Source organism: Cyrtonyx montezumae, unplaced genomic scaffold (assembly GCF_038088225.1).
Source record: "Cyrtonyx montezumae isolate F1298 unplaced genomic scaffold, pur_monq_1.0 scaffold_2, whole genome shotgun sequence".
NCBI lineage: Eukaryota > Metazoa > Chordata > Aves > Galliformes > Odontophoridae > Cyrtonyx > Cyrtonyx montezumae.
The window spans coordinates 51,545,183-51,564,712 of NW_027071936.1; the positions used below are offsets into that span (position 1 = coordinate 51,545,183).

The following is a 19,530-nucleotide window of genomic DNA, read 5'->3' on the forward strand; positions in this document are numbered from 1 at the left end:
GCTTTTGCAGCAAGTGAAGCTGCTTATGGATGAACAATTCTGCCTATGTCTGAGCAGGGATGACTCATGCAGGCTTTGTCACTGAATGGCAAGAGCTTTGTAGGACTAAAAAAGAAAGAAAAATCTTTAAATATCAAACATTAGCTCTATTGATAAAGAAATGTTTTGATGGCTTGACTTGTTTTTGACTGCTTTCATGTTTGCTGCTAGTAGGGTACAGTTACTGGGATCGGCAAGAAGATCTTACAGTGACCACATTTTACCTTTTTTTCCTATCACGTTAAGTGTGTTATTAGGCAATGACAAAGTACTTGAGTTTGACTGAAGTGGTCTAATTTTTTTCCCATTTATTTTCAACTAGAATCAAATAGGCAGAAATAAAACTTCTTTAGGCAGTCTCTGGAAGGGTTTGTTGCTGCGGTTTCAGAAGTAGAGCAGTAGTCAGACTGCAGCACTCCAGCAGCAGATATCTAGGACTATTATTTTTATGATTGATCGCAATCTCTTATCAGCTCTGACACATGAAAACTATTCTATGTTTACGATACAATTCTTTGTAAGTCCTTTTCCTTTCTAATATTCTGGCAGCAATACTTGGAGAACGATTACTGAAACTTGGAGGGAGGGTAGGTAGGAAATTTTTTCTCTCATAAGTGGAGAAAATGGAAAGCATGAGAGAAACTGGAGGCTTCTGGAAGACTAGATGACTCAGTTGCCTTCACTTGAATTCCTACCCACGCAGAGAAATGATGTAGGCTGTCGAGAGCAGTGCTAAGTGAGAGGAAGCTGCATGGGAACAATAGCTGTGGTATTACTGACAGTTTGTTATTGTAAGGCAGGAACAGTGCAGAATGTTAAATGTGTTGCATGTGTTTTGGCAGAAAGGGGACTTAAAGTTGCAATTCTGCATAGTCCTGGTCTGCTTCTTAAGATGTTACAGGCAACGTGGGAAAGGTAACGGTTGTCAGTGACTGTAGCTAAACGTGATGTTTTCTGCCTTCCATGAAGAATTTACTGTTTGTGCTTATTTTTTTCCCTTTGCATGTTTTGTTGATAATCAGGGACATAAAACTTTGGCACAGGCATTATCTTTTGTCTCTAGCTGGCATAGCAGCTCTTGCAGTTTCTAGGGCACTGTGTTAGTGCTATGGAACTGCTGCTTTATGAATAACCATTTGAGCTGACACTGATCAGAAGAGAAGTGTAATATATATATTGGTGGTATATATATTGGACTGGTGGCTTGCTGCACCAGAATGTTTGGGTTAACAATGTGTTGTTTCTTGACAAACAGGAGCTATCTCTGGTGAGGTGCTTCTAACTTAATTCTGCTGTGCTGTGAATGCTGTTTGCAGGTTCCTGAGGGGCAGCATTAACCTGTTCTGTGTCTGCAGAATGAACTGGAGTGATTCTTTACTCAGTGATTTCTGAATGATAGAAATAAAAATACAGCAGCCAGAGGACAAGTGCATAAAAATTATAATAAAGCACTAAAATATGAAATAAACCCTTAACCCTCTGGCATAACACTTAGTGTCTGTTTGGGTCACAGAGTTTTAAGTGGGAATTTTACAGCAGGTGGTGCTGCCTCGTGAGGCTTTTGCAGTGCAGCATTAAAGGACTTGGCCTGTTGTGCCCTGCCAGCTCTCTCATTGGCCAGCTGTCTGGGAGAAGCACTGTCGTTTTATGGCTTATGTTTTACTTTGCTTTATGTAAGTTTGTAGTGCTTCTTTTACTGACAGAATATGGGGTTGTGAAGTATTCTTTTTGTGAGACTTCATGCTTTTTTTTTTCTGTATCTCAAACTTCTTAGTAAACAGTTTTCATTTTACTGGCAGACTGTTTGACATTGCAAGTACTGATTGCTCATGGATATAATTGCATCTTATGGTCACCCCTCCTGTGCAGGAGGAGAGTTGCCCTTAGCACACAGTCACGGCCCTGATACGTTCCCAGCCTGGTGCTGCTGTGCTGCAGGCACAGTGCACTGAAGCAGCAGGCACCAAGGCCTCTGTAATCTGCAACCCTCTTCCAGTTGTTCTGAACAAGGTTGAGTCTTAAAATGTTACTGTATTTGTTTCTTACTACCTTTCTCGCTGATTATCTGAGAGAAAGGTGATAGAAATGTAATTAATGTAACTGCATTAAATCACATTACCATGACTTCTGCTTATTGACCTTCTGGTATTTAAAAAAATAATCCCCTGGCTTTGAGATCATTCCAGAACTTGCTAGTTGCCTGCTTGACTTAATACTTGTTTTTATTTTTATTTTTGTAAAGAAATTACCAGGAATTGTATCTTCTATGATCCATTCATCCTTCCTGACTGTGCAGTAGTTTCTTTATGGGGACAGGGAAATATATACCCCGGAGTTAGTTCTGGGGGCAGTGCTTCTCCTGAACAAGTGAGCTGCCTATCAGATAGAGTTGTACAAACTTCACTGGACTGCACTAAACTGTAGCTGAAATAAGCAGGGAAGGTGATTTTGCTAGCTTGTCTTGTATCAGCAGGATTTTAATTGACATGTTGTACCTATGGTGACTAGCATCCCATAAATACCAAAGGCAAATTTTAATGTACCATCTTCTACATCAGAAGGTTTTGGTTTTTTTTTGTTTTCTAACTTTGCGCTGTAGTGAAGTACATTATTTGACTGTACCAAGGAATTACAGGGAAACTCAGGCTGGTTATCATAGTGAGCTTCTGCAGTCTCAGTGGAGGGCCTACAAGTTAGGCCCTAGGGAGGCCACACTTTTGCCTGGCTGCACACAGTGTAAGCAGCTGCAAATGCTGAATGCCTTATAGACTCTTATTTTAATACTTTATAATTCTCAAAGGTAGTTGCTATCTGCCTCAGATATTGCCTCAGCTGTGTATTAATTCAAGACAGGCTATTTTCAGCAGGCGCAAAGCTGATGAGTTCATTAGCTACTTGCATATCTTGGCCAAGTTGTTTGCTGTTGGCCCATTTCTTTGTTAGTTTTAGCATGAATTAACTTTTTTGAAATAATAATTTAAAAAAAAGCAGTAAAATATAAGCAGTTGTTAATGCGAATTTTGCACTAGTGTAGCACAGTGGGATTTTAAGTGGCACAGCTAAGGTGAAGCTGGGCAAACTACTTGGTGTCTTTTTTTCCCTTAACTAGGAAGCCTACATTCTGCTGCAGATAATTTTATGATCTGAAGATGAAAATGGCTTTATGAGAATTGTCTAGAATTATTTCCTGTCACGTCTAAAAAGCATTGACCACATTTTTGTGTTTATTTGGTCTTTCAGTCTTTGTGCTGACTAGTTGCAGGATGTAATGCAGCACCTGTTATGCTGAGAGTTTGACAGGAATTTTTTGCTGAGAACAGAATTAAGCCCTCATCTAGAAATTCCATCTGGTTTAAATAATACCAGCTATTTGGCTTGGAATAGATGAAATCTAAGCCTTACTTTCTAACCTAGATGTACTCTGATGCTACAGCCTATGTTCTCTTGCTAATGGAATATGTCTTTGTCATCACAGCTCCTTCGAATGACAATAGCAAAGCAAAGACTTGGAGATGATGAAGTTGGAGCTCGACACTTTGCAGCACACGAACGTGAGGATCTTGTTCAGCAATTGGAGAAGGCTCGAGAACAAGTAATAACAACATGGACACATACTGTTGTGTTTTATAGAGCTTGTCTTATTGCAAATAAATGACAATTTCTCTTGTGTTTTGGGGCTGGTACCACTACCTGCTACTTCAAGTAGTGATAAAGGTGTTGGGATTTTTACTGAGGCAGTTCTTACTGAGCACTCATTTAAGCATACGCACATGGTGAGTTTCCCGATCTCAGAAATTGCTTCTAGAGATTATGGATCCTCTTTTTTTGTCACATGCAGCAAGAACAACTTGTGACAACTCAGTATCATCAGTGGAAAAGACTTTTTAGAGAAAGCTGTTAAAAGTGCAGTATTCAAAACAGTATGCAGTGGCTGATGTATGTCCCTGAATTGAATTTGCTGTAGAAGATTTGTTTCCTTTTCCTCCTGTATCTTAGCCATTCCTTTCTCCCTTTTGATAAAATCAGATCTCTTCTTTCTACCTCAAGTCTGTGTCAGTATCACATACCATGCATTATCCAGCCCATCAGATTCTTTCCCTAAAACTGATAAATAGCTTTCTGAGCAGTTCTGGATGTTTATGTTTTCTGTTGATCTTGTGTTCATTCCTACCAATGGCTGTTCCCCTCAGTTTGCCAGGACTTTGGCCTGCTCTTACTCTTCTTCCAGTACGATTCTCTCTGTGATGTCTGTCCCCAAGTTCTTTATCTGTTCAGCATGTGCCCTCATTACCTGTTTTTCTGTTGTCCTTTTCTAGTCCATCAGCTTTTTGAGCAGCCCATGGAGACTTCTCAACTCATTGCAGACTTTATTCAAGATTTTTTGTTTCATCTCCTTGGAAATTTGAGGCTCTTTGTCCCTGAGTGTTCTTTTACTCCAGTTTCTTTTACCCTTTTGCTTAATAGCAGAGCTCACCCTGTCAATCCCATGCATTATTTTTTACTTCTTTCGTTCCTTTTGTTACTGTGTGGAGTTTTATTGCTGAAAATCCTGTAAGTAGTACAAATTCCCAATTACAGACTTTTTCTATTTCATCTTCCAAATTTGCCAAGTTACAATTTGTTTCAGTTCATTTTCAGAGACCTATGTTTGTAGGAAGACTATTGTATGAATTAAGATTTCTGTTGCTGTTATGTTTTAGTCATTTTGTAGAAATTTTGTAAAACAAGTCAAACTGCTAAGGTTATTTGAATTCAAATTAATAGAATAGTTAAAAAAACAACAGGGTAAAAGTACTGGAGTTATGAACTTTGGAGAGACTGTCCAAAATCCATCCTGATAGTGCTTGATTGTAGCTGCTTTCAGTTTGGACACTGTGCAGTCTTTTTTCTAGATATGATATGACTCTTTCCTTTATTTTCAGATTGAGGCTCTGAGACACGATCTTCAGTCTGCACTAGATGAGTTACATGATGTTAAAGAAGAGCGCTCTTTTTATCAAGATAAGTCTGACAGATTAAACCTAGAACTTAATCATGTCTTAGGAGGACATGAAAACCGTATCATTGACATAGATGCTCTCTGTATGGAGAACAGGTGAGTGCATGGAAAACCTCACTGCTTCCTTAGAACTAGTAGCATATTGTTTCATCAGTAACACCAGGAAGTGAGTTGCAGCAAAACCTTGAAGAAAACACAACCAAGAATTTCAACTAAGGGATTTGGTCCTTTGTTTTGACTATTTTGTTTCTGCTGTAGCTAGCCATCAAAGAATACTGGGGAAGCTATGCTGCAGGAAGTTACTGATGCTGTTCTGATTTGCTACAGAGATGTAAGCGATATTCCCAATTACATCTTATCTTGGACAAGGAAGAGAAGTGTAGACCTTTTATTCCTGTCATTGTGTGGCAGTAAAACCAAGAGTATTAAAAATCAGTGCCTTAAGGAATTCACAGTGAGCTGAAGTGGGCTAATCCTGCATTGTAAATTTGGATTTCAAGTACCCTGAGTTAACATTTTTGGACATTTTCTCACCATAAGGAGTGATTGTCATCAAGGTGTGATTTTCCAACAGCACTGTACTTGTGAAGTCAGACATGTAGATATTCTTGCCACTTCCATGGTGGAGGGGAAAAAAAAGTTTTATGGTCTCCACTAAGGAGAGAATAGAAAGAAGAGGCACTGGGAAAGCTGTGGCAAGTACCTCCCTTAATGTCAACAATTACCTTAAAGTGAAACATTGCTTGTAAGGTACTTTCCATTTACAGCGACTTACACTTCAGGTAGGAAAGTATAATACTGAATGCTTCCTCCTAGCATTTTCGTTTTGTTTTGTATAGTCCTAGTAGACTGTATCACTTTAAGACTCCTTCTCCAAGTGTTGAGCCCATTTTTTTCTGTAAAATAATTTAATTTTTGCAGACTCTAATACAGGGGTGGCTGAACTGCATGAAAGAGGATATTATGTAAAAAATGTTATGCATTAGAAGTATTTCTTCTTGTGTGAAAAATTACTGTCTAACCACAGTGCCCAAACTTTACAAGGAAAAAAAATACTGTTTTAGTTTATGTATATCATCTTTCATCTGTTAAATTTTATATTCTGTGATTACTAACAAGAAGTACAGTGTGAATTGAGTGATGCTGCAGTGCAAAAGCTCTGCATAGTTGAGTCTTGTTTTGACATAAATATGAATCTTAAGTGTTCAACTTATAGACTTTCAAGTTCAGAGGAGTAAAGGTTTCCTGACTATTTCCTCTAGGCATAAATATATTGTTCCAGCTTCCCTCCCCAAAATCTTGAGCAACTATATAAAATGGTTGTGCAGGATGCTTGACAAATGTAACAGGACAGCCTACTTTTTTGATGCAATTTGTTTCCTTGCCTAAATTTTTATGGGGTCAAGAGCAGTAAGATTTTGTTATTTTATCCCTGAGAAAGTTGTAATGGGAAAAGCATTCTCACTAGCTAAAGGAGAAGTCATTCCAAATAGTAAAGAGGAACATTTATATCATGTTACCTTCAGTACTACCTCAAAAGAGCTCTTTTTTTTTTCCAGGTACCTTCAAGAGAGATTAAAGCAAATTCAAGAGGAAGTCAACCTTCTTAAGTCTAATATTACTAAATATAAGGTAAAATCATCTCAATGTATGTATCATCTAGTCAGTGCTCTGGTGTTCATCAAGATTATTGTTCATTCTCAAGTTTATATGTATTTAACGAACAAAATTGTGCTTTCAAAGAAAAATCCCCCATTAACATTCTGACAATATTAGCATGTATGCATAGCACATGCTCAGTTATCTTCCTTATAGACTTTTCGGCCAGTGTAGTACAAAATTGGTACCCAGTAGGGGTACTTGGAAAAGAGAATGAAATAACCTTTTTACGTTCTGTGGCTCCTGCTGGGGAGGATGATGAGCCTTCCAGCCTGCTGTAGGCAAAATGTGTATGGGGAATGAGCGTGGCTGTGCTCCCATTGTAAGCAGTTCTTGTCTTTCTGTTCCCTAACAGCACTTCATTATTAGTTCCAGGTTTAAGGTATATATTCTTTTGTATTAACCCTTCAGGACTGAACTCCAAGGGCAAAATATACCTGCTCTTTCCTGCAGTCAACCATTATATCAACTTCTGATGTGATTTTAAAGCATAGGAGGGGAGATCTGCTTTTCACAGGACTGGATTTGGTATCTCAGGACTGTCATTTAGGACTGCTTAACCACTTAGGTCACTGTGAAACAGCATGCATTTGCTCATGAGCAAAATCCCTGAGAGTACTACCAGGTTCATGTCAGTGTCTGTTCATGTTTATGACATGGGTATCTCAGAGTGTAAGCATCTGGTATGGTGGTATCATGGACTTCACAGGACAAGCTGAACTCTTGATTCAGGATTGTTCTATTGTTAAGTCCTGAAAGTCTTTTTTTTTTTTTTTTTTTCCCGTAAGGCTTCTAGAAGTCCTGGTAATGGAGTTTTGAGTTTCTCCTTTGAAGCCTATCCAAAGCTGGGGAAAGACCAATTTTGTTCCCAACTGGTACTCTCTACAGAATACTACAGTATCTTCACTGGCACTTGTGAATTCAGAAATAGGCTAGTATGAAAAATGCACGAGGGTGAGGGAGGGATGGAGAGACTACAGCAATGTGATTTCAATGTGACAGAATGAGTCTTTTAATGTTGCAGAGACAGTTTTTGCTTTAACATTCCAGGAAGATCACACTGCCGTAGGATACTGTTAGTGTAGCTTCAGGCCCTGTAAAGTTCTGAGACCCAAATCCAAAATTTCAGATTTTTACTCCTAATAAAAGGAGTAAAGGAGAAGTTTTGGCCTGCTCTTGTACTGAAGGAGATATTTGTTGTTTCCTTAGAATGCATTGGAGAGACGAAAAAATTCAAAGACTCATAGTCGATCCAGTAGCAGTGCTCTGACTGGAGTCCTGTCTGCAAAGCAAGGTATTAATAAACTCAGCATGGTGTTGCATGTTTCATTGAATTCTTCCCTTCTTTCTTCTCAATTTCAGTAATGCTTTACTTACTGACCAAATGAAAATCTTTTGTGTTTATTATCAGATGCTAATTTTTTATTGTTTTCTCATTTGACTAGATTAAAAAAAATCACCTCTTGAGTATGGCTTCCACTTTTGTTATTCTTTTTCTATTTATTCCCTCCCCAGTCAATTGGATCAGGTGCATTTTTGTCTTATCTTTAAGCCCATTTGCAACTTTGACCTTGACTTTTCTTTGGCCTCACTTTTATGTTCAGTCTCTTTCCTCTGCTAACAATGGCAATCCCAATTCATACTCCAATGAAAAATGTATTGCTGAATAGAGGAGGCCCTAAATTAGGTTTTCTGCTCTTATTTTGGGGAGGTTTTACATTCAGGTATTTTGCAAGAAGGTTTTTTTGTTTTGTTTTGTTTTGTTTTTGTTTTTCCCCATATTTCTTTGTTGGATGCAAAGCGATGTAATCTCTCACTTGCAACAACAACAAAAAAAATTGGGGTTACAAGAGAAAAGCAAAGTGCTAGAGAAAATTCTCAGTGGCAAGCAGTATACCTTGTTAATATGTTCATATATGTGCAGGTGAGATCAATATTTTTTGTCATGGTAGTTAAAACTCATTTTTCTTTTTCTTCTTTTTGACTCCTCTGATCTCTTCCATGTACCTGCACAAATATAAACAGGTAGAGCTACATTCTAGTTATAGATGTCGATGGCACTAGTGAACTCCCTAATACGACTGAGAGGTAAACAGGCACTGAGCTACAAAGAAAGTTCTTGGATGGCTGTTTTCATATCAATTGAAAATAAACTAAAGTATGTAGTAATTCCAGAAAGTGATGTAAAAGTTTCCTTGTGGGCTTGTATTTGAACGTAACTCAGAGAGGAATACTCAGCTTTGTCAATCTGTAGTTCTCAATGGCATAGCAGAATGAGTTTGTTTCCATCTGAACTATAATCATTTTTTTTCCAAAATGGAATTAAGTTAAATCATAGAATCATGGAATCGCCAAGGTTGGAAAAGACCTCTAAAATCACCCAGTCCAAGTGTCCACCTATTGTCAGTATTTCCCACTAAACCATGTCCCTCAGTACAACACCTAAACGTTTCTCACATGCACTCCAGGAGCAGTGACTCCAGCACCTCGGTGTGCAGCCCATTTTAGTGCCTGACCATTTCTCAGAGATGAAGTATTTCCTAGTGTCCAACCTGAATCTCCCCTGGTGCAACTTCAGGCAGTTCACTCTAGTCCTATCGCTCGTTACATGGGAGAGGAGGCTGGCCCCCACTTCACCACAACTTCCCTGCAGGCAGTTATAGAGAGTGACAAGGTTACATCTGAGCCCCCTCCAGACTGAATAATCCCAGCTCCCTCAGCTGCCCCTCATGAGTCTTGTTCTCCAGATTCAAAATGTTTCTGCCTATTCTTATTCTAGCAATTGGTATGGATTTTGAACAGTCAGTTCAGAAAGCCACCATATTTATGTCAGCTGTGTGTTACACTTCTGGTCTTTTGGATTTGTTAGTTGAAGGAAATATATTCATTTAAGTAATAAGAATGATCATTTAATGCTGAGTAAATGTTTGTGTAACGTCTCTGTCTTTGAGAAGCCAAAACTTATTTGTGTTTTTAATGTTACAGTCCAAGAGTTGTTGTCAGAGGACTACGGATGTAGCCTACCAGCCACACCACAGTCCATTTCAGATCTCAAATCACTGGCCACTGCATTGTTGGAAGCTATCCATGAAAAAAACATGGTCATACAACACCAAAGGCAAACCAACAAGTAGGTAGCACGTCAGAAATTACCAAGCTATGGAGAAGTCATAGTTTTGGGGGAGTTTCAGGGAAGTGGGAGGGAATTGCCACAGAAATTTTGTTGTCATTGCTAACAGGTGGGTGGGTTCTTCAGAATTTTAGAACTGAAAATTAACTACATGTTTAGGGAAAATAATAACAGTTTAAGGAGACCTGCCTGCCACTGCTAGGCAAGGACTGATCTACAGCTCAGGTTAAAGACAATCTATAGTAAACCGTTTGGTTTCTTAAAATGAATTGGCATTTCTAGCTGGTAAACTGTAGGGTGGGCTAAAGAGCAGCCAGGAGGAAGGACACACTTGAAACGGAGTAGGTATGATAGATCAACTGTTAAACATTGGTTTGAATAGCAAATATACCTAGGAAAGAGTCTGAAAAGTTTTAGTGTTACATTTGTTACAGACTAGTAGCATATGTGTTGTGGATGATAGCTGTTGTTCCTATAGTTATTTGCCAAATTTTTAGGAGATAAGCACAGTTGTATTGCTGCTATGTGAATTCTTAAAATCTGAACTGAAGTTTCAAGGAGAATTCGTTTAGCCTTAGCTGTTCTACGCAACATTAGAATTCATTGTAACTTGTATAACATCTATTGTGGCAGAATATAATCATTTTTGACACATTTTCTGACATTCTGATGCTATTGTCCTTAAGTAGCATATGAAAAACAAAGCAAGGAAGTGTTCCTTGATTCTATGCTCAGGTTTTTTGTTTGACTTATTTTTTGGGGGGAGGTTTTTCCTGTTCTGTTTTGTTTTTTATTATTATTATTTTTATTTTTTTAAAGGGGCTTTTTGCAACACTGAGTCACTACTGGTAATCAGAGATCATTCAGGCTTCTCAAAAGCACATCAGGACCAGATGTCAGAAACAGGCAGCTATCTTCATGAAAGGAAGGAGTAGCTCTGAAGTGAACTGTATTGCGCTAGAATAGATGATTCATTTTGAAAATCTGTAACTATGATACCAGGCAGACTCCAACGCATAGTTCTTAGGGACGTGGCAACAGAAGTGGAGGAGCAGTTTATAGCCACTCTTGAATACTCTTGAGAAAGCAAATGCTGAATCAGCTAAAGGGAGACTAAAGCAGTGAGAATGTAGCCTGGCTCCAACTGATGGCAACTCAGTCAATTCATGCTTTTAGGGCTGTTGTGAAATGCAAGGGGAGCTCCTGCACTGAGCAGCGTTAATGAAGAGTCTTAACATCTGCTTATTCCCTCCTTGCTGCTAATGTAGCATCAGATGCAAAATATTAAGAGAATCACTTATTGCCTTTTACGTTCTGATACTGCGTCATTTCCTGGTGCTCTAATCTGCATATTCCTGACTACAACTGTAGCAAGCTTCTTTTTTAATTTTACATCTCATGCAGTCCTTTACGTCTCTCAAATGTATGGATGGGATAATGGCTTTGCTTTCTGATACTAATGTCTCTGTTTTCAGCTACTGAGTATGTGTTATCTGTGTGCCCAACCAGTGTAGCCATTGGAGTAGAGGCTGAATGTGTGCACAAAGACATTCCGAGTTGGATTTTGTGACCAATAGGTGATAATACCTTAGAGAGTGATGGTAGTCCATCTCTATCCCAAGGAAGGGGCATGATTAGTACTACAGTGTGCTTTGAGTGCCTCAAAGGAAAAAACGGAGTGGTAAATACTGGGCAAGTTGAGTGAAGAGCTTTAGGAACACTCTTGCACAGTGTGTTCATTCTTTTTTTCCCCCACCTTTGGCTTTTAGTTGCACTAAAGAAGTTTTTAAGGAACTGGGAGGAATGGGAACAACTTAATGTAAAAGCACCTGAGTCACAAAAGGGATGCAAGTAGGACATCAGGGAAGCACATCCTTTGTTTCAGATACGTTAGCTGGTTGTTGAGGACACTTATTTACTTTGGTAAAAAACCGCTCATTTAATTGGTGCAGATTAGATTTGAGATTTAGGTCTCTGCACAAGTGAACAGGCAAGTCCACAATCTGGCACTAGTAGAAGATCCATTTTTTGTTGCAAATGTTACTGCATTCAAAGTAGGAAGTTGAGAAGCGAGTGGAGCTAGAGAGAGATTTAATGGCAAAAGAGTTTATATAAATCAGAAGGTTGAAGAAGGCTGAAGTATTTTCCTTCAACCCTTTTACTGTGTTTGTCAAGCTTTCCTTATTCAGTGTTTTGAGAACACAGTTAATTGTCCAGGTTATCGTGTGAAGAAGATGCAGGTGGTTAGAAGACGTGAGATTCTGGTGGGGTTGTATTATTCAGGGAAAAAGCTGTACATTTGGTTTGTGATAGATAATTAATCTGTTAGTGATTCTGTTACCAGTAAATGGGACTCTTCAAGACCACATTAACTTATTTCCTTCCCAACAGTTAACCAGTTCCAAATAACCTGTTTTGTTGCTTGAAATAAGGCTATTTCACTTCACAATAACAGTAAATTAGTGTTTTGATTAGTGGAAACAATAGCAAGACAGTAGAATTTTTTTCTAGGTGGACTGTAATTTGGGTGTACTGTTGAAGTTAACTTTTTGCTGTTGGTCTGTTTTAAAAAATATATCTGTTTTCACTTGTTCTTGGGACAGACACACTTTGATTATTGTTGTTTTTCTAAATACTTGGTGTGGGACTCAGTGCCTACAAATGAAAGAGCTAGGTCCAACCAGTAATATTTTTAGCTTTGTTTTTACAAGAAGGCGTACAAGAAAGATGGAGATGGACTCTTTATCAGGGAGTGTTAGTGACAGGACAAAGGGGGACGAATTTGAAGTAGAGGGTACATTAAGAGTAGATACAATGAAGACATTCTTCACTGTGAGAGTGATGAGGCACTGGCACAGGTTGCCCAGAGAAGCTGTGAATGCCCCATTCTTGAAGGCTCTCAAGTCCAGATTGCATAGGGCCCTGGGTTGCCTGATCTAGTGGATGGCAACCCTTCCCATGGCAGGGGGATTGAAACTAGATGGTCAACTACACTATGATTCCATGATTTAAGAAAGATACAAGTTATTTAGAAAGAAGATGGGTCAGCTTCCCTATGTGATAGGTAGCTACTGCTGCTAAATTTAAGTAACATCCATTGTTTTTCCTTACAAGGACATTAGCTTAATTTGAAAAGGAAGTATTAAATGGGTTCTGTATGCAGTAGTGTATTGCAAAATTAAATAGTTAAATAAATGTGAAAAAGAAACGTTCTAACCCTTCCAAGAAGTGGATAAAAATCTTTTTTGCTTTCATTGGCAATAAGCAGTTTATTACATGTTATTTTTTAGTGCAGTTTGTTCATGAAATTGCCAGCACTTGTGCTAATTCTAATATTTCTAAGGAACAAATAAGCTTGTCTCAACCTGTGAATACCTGTTTCCACATGATGTGTAAAGCTAGGTAAGTTACTGTGACAGACTCTGCTTATGGGTGTTTGGAAGATTGTGTCTACATGAGAGTATATGCCTCCTGTAACTAAGTCTGAGTTAAAGATGAGATGGAGTGGAGCTCAGGTGCTGTAAATCAGCACAGCTCCCTCAAGATTATACCTATGTGTGTTGGGAAGAGTTGGAAGTAACCAGAAGGGAGCTTCGATATTCGGGTGGGAGCTTTGTTGTCGTCACATGAACAACGTATTTCTCTAAAGCCTTATCCTGGAGGGAGGTTTGGATGAACTCCCTTGTTGCATTAAGCACATAACCAGAGAGCAGTGGGAATAGCTATTGGCGTCTTTGTTGATGACACAATCCTTCTGTTTTCTTCAAAGGATCTGGTCTGTTATCGCTAGAGAGGGGAAAATAGATTCGGGAATTGGATGCTAGCAACCCACGCAGCCCCTTCAAAAATACCTGCTGTTCCAGGCTTGTACAGCTTAAACTTTTCCAGGGCATATGCGGAGGTGGCAAATTATTTGGAGGGGCACAGGGGAAAGGAGAAACTGGGGCAAACCACGTCGTTTTCAGGATTTTCATTAAATGCCCTCATTAGCATATGCAGCATTATGTAGGATTAATTACTCTCATACTTCTCTTCCAGTGAGGTGGTTTGGAGCAAACTAGAATGATATTTTCTATATGTGCTCTGTGCCTGAATGAAAGCAGTATGCATAACTATTGTCCTCCCTTCCTGCTGAGCAGCATTCTGAGCTGCAGAATGATCCTTTTACATGAGAACCTGCAACGAAGATTAAAAAAAAAAAAAAAGCTAAGCATCTCTTCTGAGGCTTCAGGAATTACCAGGATAGGGTTGCACCAAAATCTTTAGAATTACTGTGGTACAGCAGATAAATGAATTATAAAGATAAGAGAAGCAAGAGAATTGCTTTTCTCTGAATAACAAGAGAGTAGCAGTGACTGAACTTAATGTTAGAGGGTCAAGTTAGTTTCAGTTTGTGATACAGCTTGTAGATGTCTTTTCCCTCTTTTCTGTCCTGCACTTATGGTGAGACACTTATTCAAATAAGCAGTTTGTTGTTTTTTTCCTGGCAAAAGTGCAAAATCATTATACATTTGTAGAGACAACTATTAGCCATATCAGCTTTGTTTTGTTGGCTCCCTCGCAAAGCTAACATGTACTGGAAGGAGTATTTCACAATTTGTCTTTCTTCCCTATCCTTAAGCCAGGGGAATTCCATATCCTTCAGCTGACCTTCAGAGGGCCCTCTGGCCAGCAAAATACACAGGGCTATGAAAACAAAGTAAATAGGACTGAGTCCCTTGTATCAGAAGGAAGTGTTCTGCAAGCAAAATCCAGTCTTGAGAAGTTATTGGAAGAGGCACTAATAGATCTATCATAGCCTTGGTGGCCTGTTTGGTTGCTGAGTTTCAATGGAGAAATAACTACTGCCACATGTCTTTTCTCCTCTGCTTTTAAATGTGATGGGCTGTTTGCTTCCTAATTGTTATATACCCCCATACCGCCCCGTGCTTGCTTTGATGTTCATGCTAAGCTTTCTCTTTTACAGTCTCCCTCTCAAACCTCTATTTTTGTAGTCTTTAAAATACTTAGAAGCTTTTATTTATTTTATTGCAGAGCCCTCACATTAGAGATTTCAAAAATACATAGTCCTTGTTAATCGATTCTTCAAGCCTGTTTAATATTTGCTGGTTTTGCTGTCCTTCATGACCCAGATTCTGTCATCCTGTCAGTAATGACATTCTCAGTATGCTCAAATGTTTGCAGCATAAAGCCCTAGGTGGAGAGCATGCAGTGCAGTATTACACAGCTTTGGTGAGCTTGGGAGGATATTGTTGCCTTGCTGTGTTGTGATATACTTCTTCTCAGCATTCAGTTCAAATTTAACTGACTTATCCTGTTGCTGTAATTTGATGAGTAAAGCTTGCTGTCCATTATCTCTGCTGTCATGTTTAGAATTGCTGTCTCGTCTAGCTTTGTCACTCTGTTGAGTATTGTTTGGGATTTATTTAAAGACTTTTGACTCTAGGAGACTTGCTGAGCCTGTGAGAGAAACATTTTCAAAAATTCATTAGAAAAAAAGAGCTTTCTTTGCAAGATACAAATCTCTCATTTGATCTTGGGAGAGAATTAAGTCCAAAAGTTAAATCCAGCAGGAGAGCTAACTGCAAATAGTATTTATTTAGGAATCAGATATAAAAGAAGAGATGACCCAAGAAATGCAGTGAAAACTGAGAGTGGCTGAGTGATAAAGGCACTAAAGAGCTTGCAGCTTTTTAGTAAAGAAGACAACGGTTCAGCACCTAAAAGAAAAGGCATAGAAGCAAGACTGTTCTTTGCTCTATTAAGCAATCTTACTGACAGACAAACCCTTGTGAATAAGAGTAAGCCAGAACTGTGTCATAGGACATCTGAATCAATCCAGATGTTGTCTTGAGTTTTGCACGTTTTGATTGCAGAGCTGTTATTTTCCAATTTTTAGCTGCTGAGAAAGTGAAAGTAACCAAGAAGAAATAGTTGCAAGCAAGAAAATAGAAATACTGGGAGCTGCTATTCTTGGTCATTAGCATTATGCAAAGATTGAATGTCTAGCATGTCCAAGATTTTTTTTTTATCTTATTTGTTTTTATTTTTAATCATGGTATAAATTAGACAACTCTATTTTGTTCTCTTTAAACTCTGGGGGAGGCTGTCTGATGCCATTAGTAAAAATCAGTTAAATTGTTAACAGGTTTACTGCACTAATTAAGTAACAAGTGCAAAATTCAATTGCAGTCACACAAACGATTAGGCTTCGGTTACCTTAATATAACAGGGAATCTCATTGCAGCTGGATGTTCCTGACTTCTGTTTTTGTTTTCTTTTTTTTTTTTTTCAAAGAATTCTAGGTAATCGAGTGGCAGAACTAGAAAAGAAACTAAGAACTTTGGAAATTGCTGGTTTGTGGAGTCTTCCAGGTCAGTAAAAATTCAAGAGATCAGCTGATGTTATTTAGTATATTTGTATTTAAGATAAACTTGGCTCTAGTATTTTAATGACAGTTATTTTGTGAATGCACTGTTCAGCACACTTGCAAAATTAGAGGCCTTGAATATATGTTAAGTTGAAGACAAAACTCTCAAGGCTCTTTAAGCCTTCTTTCAAATACAGGTACTACAAATAAATTAAGTTTTGGAAATAACCAAATTTTCTCCATAGTTTTCAGGTTAAAAAAAGAATTGGAACTATTTTATTTAAAACCCTGTATAAAATGATACACGTAGGATATTAACCACGATGTTTTTCAGCAGATTTATATATTAATTTTGTGCATCTTATAACTTCCATGGATTTTATTGCTGTATTTTGTAATATTTTTCTGTAGAGTGTTAGTCTCAGAGAAACTGGAAATGTAAATGATCTGAAATTTTGTAGTCTGTCTTTCCGGAACAGGATTATTCCCTGTAGCATCTTAAGCATTGTACTTGGTTTTGAATTACACAAGTAATGGGAGATTAATCTGCTTTCTAATAGACCTTCCTCTTAGGAAAATGAGAGCAATATTTAATTCACATTTACTGTTTGCTTATTTTCTTCCCATTACACTTAATTGTATCTTTCTTAAGCACTGTAAATCATGTTGCTCCATTGTTGATCTTTGCACCATTAGGCACTGTTGTTTACAGCTTCCTATCTGGGGGTGGGAACTACCGTGGGTTAGACTTCTGCTTATTTGACTCTCTGTTTTTGTACCTAAACATTCCATCCAGAAGGAAACATTTGACAAAGCTGAAGAGACATGGTGAAAAACTAGTGTGGTCCAGCCTAATGTTGTGGGCATTCTGAGTTACCTTTCTGGAACTGGCTCTCTGTCATCGGTGCTTTCCAGAACTGAAGGTCCCAAATTTCTTCCCATGGATTGCTCTTCAGTTAGTCACCTAACGTGCATAGAGTGCTGAATGCCTTTGTCCCAAGGAGGCAGGTGTAATATTTGTCAAGACTCTGCTAATGTAGTTTCACACATCAGTAAAAATAACGTGTATAAGCCTATGGGGTTTTATGTACTGCAGGGTTTTTGACAAAAACAGTGTTCCATGAAGTTAGTAGCTAACAAAAACAGTGTTTCTAATCTTTATACAATTTATTAAAAAACCAAACCAAAAACAGCAACAAAAAGCAACAGTGGGAACAAATTGCTCCATTGTTTATCTGTGGAGGTAAGACATCAATTTAATATTTATACAATAACAATTGTTTCTTTCCTTCCTTTCTTTTGCTGCCTGAAGGCCTGAGCTACAATGTCTCAGTGGGATTTGGGAGTAGGTTCTGCTTGACGTGTATATTTTTAGTAACTGATTTTAGCAGTGCATTAAATATTATCTCTGCATGTAAATAAATGGAAATGTTTTCTAAACATTTTTCTATCTGTCAGATTAAGATATTCAGTCAAGTGAATTAAGATGACCACAAGAGAAATAGAGGCTGCTCTACAGGGCATTTTGTTTCAAGTGAGGAAAATAGTAAGAATAAATCATCATTTTACAGTGGACGGTGTGTTCTGTTGAACACCAAGTTTGGTTTGTTGATCTGATGCCTTGCTTTTAAATCAGGAGTGTAGCTTTGTTTCCAAGTGCACTGTGGTCCCAAGGTGATCACAGTGGGCCTTGAGACCACGTTTCTTTTCAAAGTGTGGAAAGCCACTGCTCCATGAAAAGGCAGCATGAAACAAATAGTATAGGAGCTCTCATAGTGGGCTGTGCAGCTGAACTCTAGCTTGGGCAAGGGGCAGAGCATGGAGGGTATCTCATGGAAGTTATCTAGGCAGTCTTAAATTCAAAGGGGAAGAAGCTTTCTTTGGCTGTGAGTTGAACTTCTTGTCATTGGAAAAATATGCAGATAAAAGCTGATGTTCAGTCTACCACTGAAAGAAGCACACATTATAAATCACAGAGTTTTAATTTGAAGTTAATGTTCCTACTTAAGCGTCATTGTCCATATAACATTTATAACATCCACTGATACTGTGGTATTAATATCTTCCAAATTATGTTAATAAATGATCTTAGTAAAGGAAGAGCTTGACCGCTCCTATTATTTTCATTAGGTGACGTATTTGTCATCCTCGAATGAACAGCAGGAAAGCTAAATCAAGAGGGAATGTGTATTTAATTTTTGAAATGGAGAAGTTGGTCATGTAGGTTCAGTTTCTGTAAAAGTTCTGCCTATCACAAACTTCAGCTTCCTTTGTTTGGAAAAATGGGCTTTAATTTAATGAATCTCTTATGAGATTCACTGCCAAATAGAAAGTAATCTTGGGCATAGATATATCTCTGGTTTTCATTTTGTGAGCCCACTTGCCTTGAGAAGGAAGTAGAGAAAGCGATGTTTGCAGAAGCGTTTAATTCTTTTCCTGTTCATCACAGCTGGTCCAAACATGCATGCATGATGCGTTTAGTACATTCTGCATTAATGCAGAATAGACATAGCTTATTACTTGTACAAAAAGATGCTACTAGATGCTCAGATAAGTAATTCTCTATTTTTATAAAAATTCTAGATTTACACTAAAAAAAAAAGACTGAAAAAAGATTCAGCCATGACTCAGCCTTTCTGTCTGGGATGACAGGAAAGTTTCTGTGCTGTGAGCAGTGTGAAGCAGTGACAGGGTCGAATTAACAGGCTCAGCAGCTGCTGTGGTGTAGGGCAGTTTACAAGAGCAGAGGTTATGAGAGGAAGCATGGGAATCTTGTAGAGATGTGTGCTCCTCCTGGAGGTGAAAGCAAACGTATTTATTGGTTTTGGAAACTTAATTGTCTCCTTGTTTTGAGATCTCTGTTTTCACCAGAGCCCTTTTAAAATCCATAAAACAGGAGAGCTCTGCACAAAGCAGTATAGGTTCTAAAATTGGGCTTACATTGCAGCTAATTGAAATTCCTCATGTGTAATCCAACTTCAGATAATGATTCACAGAACATACTACCGCATCAGCCATGTCCCTCCTTCATGAATGGATGTGAGTCACTGTTAATAAATAATATGCATTGGATTCTTTGGGCTGCATCTGTTGCTGAGCCATGTGGATTCTGAACTTGGATCTATTTTCTGTAACTGGGGTGGATTTCAGAGAAAATTGTGAAAGTGAATGTGTTTCCTGTGTAAGTGCTGGCTGGAAGTCAGGTTGTTTCTTTTTTGAAGCTTATGTTGCAATGTTCTATCTCAGGCTTTTTACTTTTTAAATCAACGCCCAAAAAAAAGACTCTCAAATTTTTGGTGCTTTCCACTTAACAGTTAACAATGCTTTTCCCAA

General features: G+C 38.3%; 1 protein-coding gene across 2 annotated transcripts in view; it reads left to right on the plus strand.

Moving 5' to 3' along the window:
* The window catches only part of CCDC149 (coiled-coil domain containing 149), a 49,960-nt gene that overhangs the window by 21,186 nt on the left and 9,244 nt on the right, over window positions 1-19,530 (plus strand). For both annotated transcript variants that reach the window (XM_065735717.1, XM_065735718.1), the window contains exons 5-10: window positions 3,515-3,631; window positions 4,962-5,134; window positions 6,598-6,670; window positions 7,907-7,991; window positions 9,683-9,827; window positions 16,125-16,201. In XM_065735717.1, coding sequence (XP_065591789.1) covers window positions 3,515-3,631; window positions 4,962-5,134; window positions 6,598-6,670; window positions 7,907-7,991; window positions 9,683-9,827; window positions 16,125-16,201 — 670 coding nt within the window. The remainder of the gene's footprint in view (window positions 1-3,514; window positions 3,632-4,961; window positions 5,135-6,597; window positions 6,671-7,906; window positions 7,992-9,682; window positions 9,828-16,124; window positions 16,202-19,530) is intronic.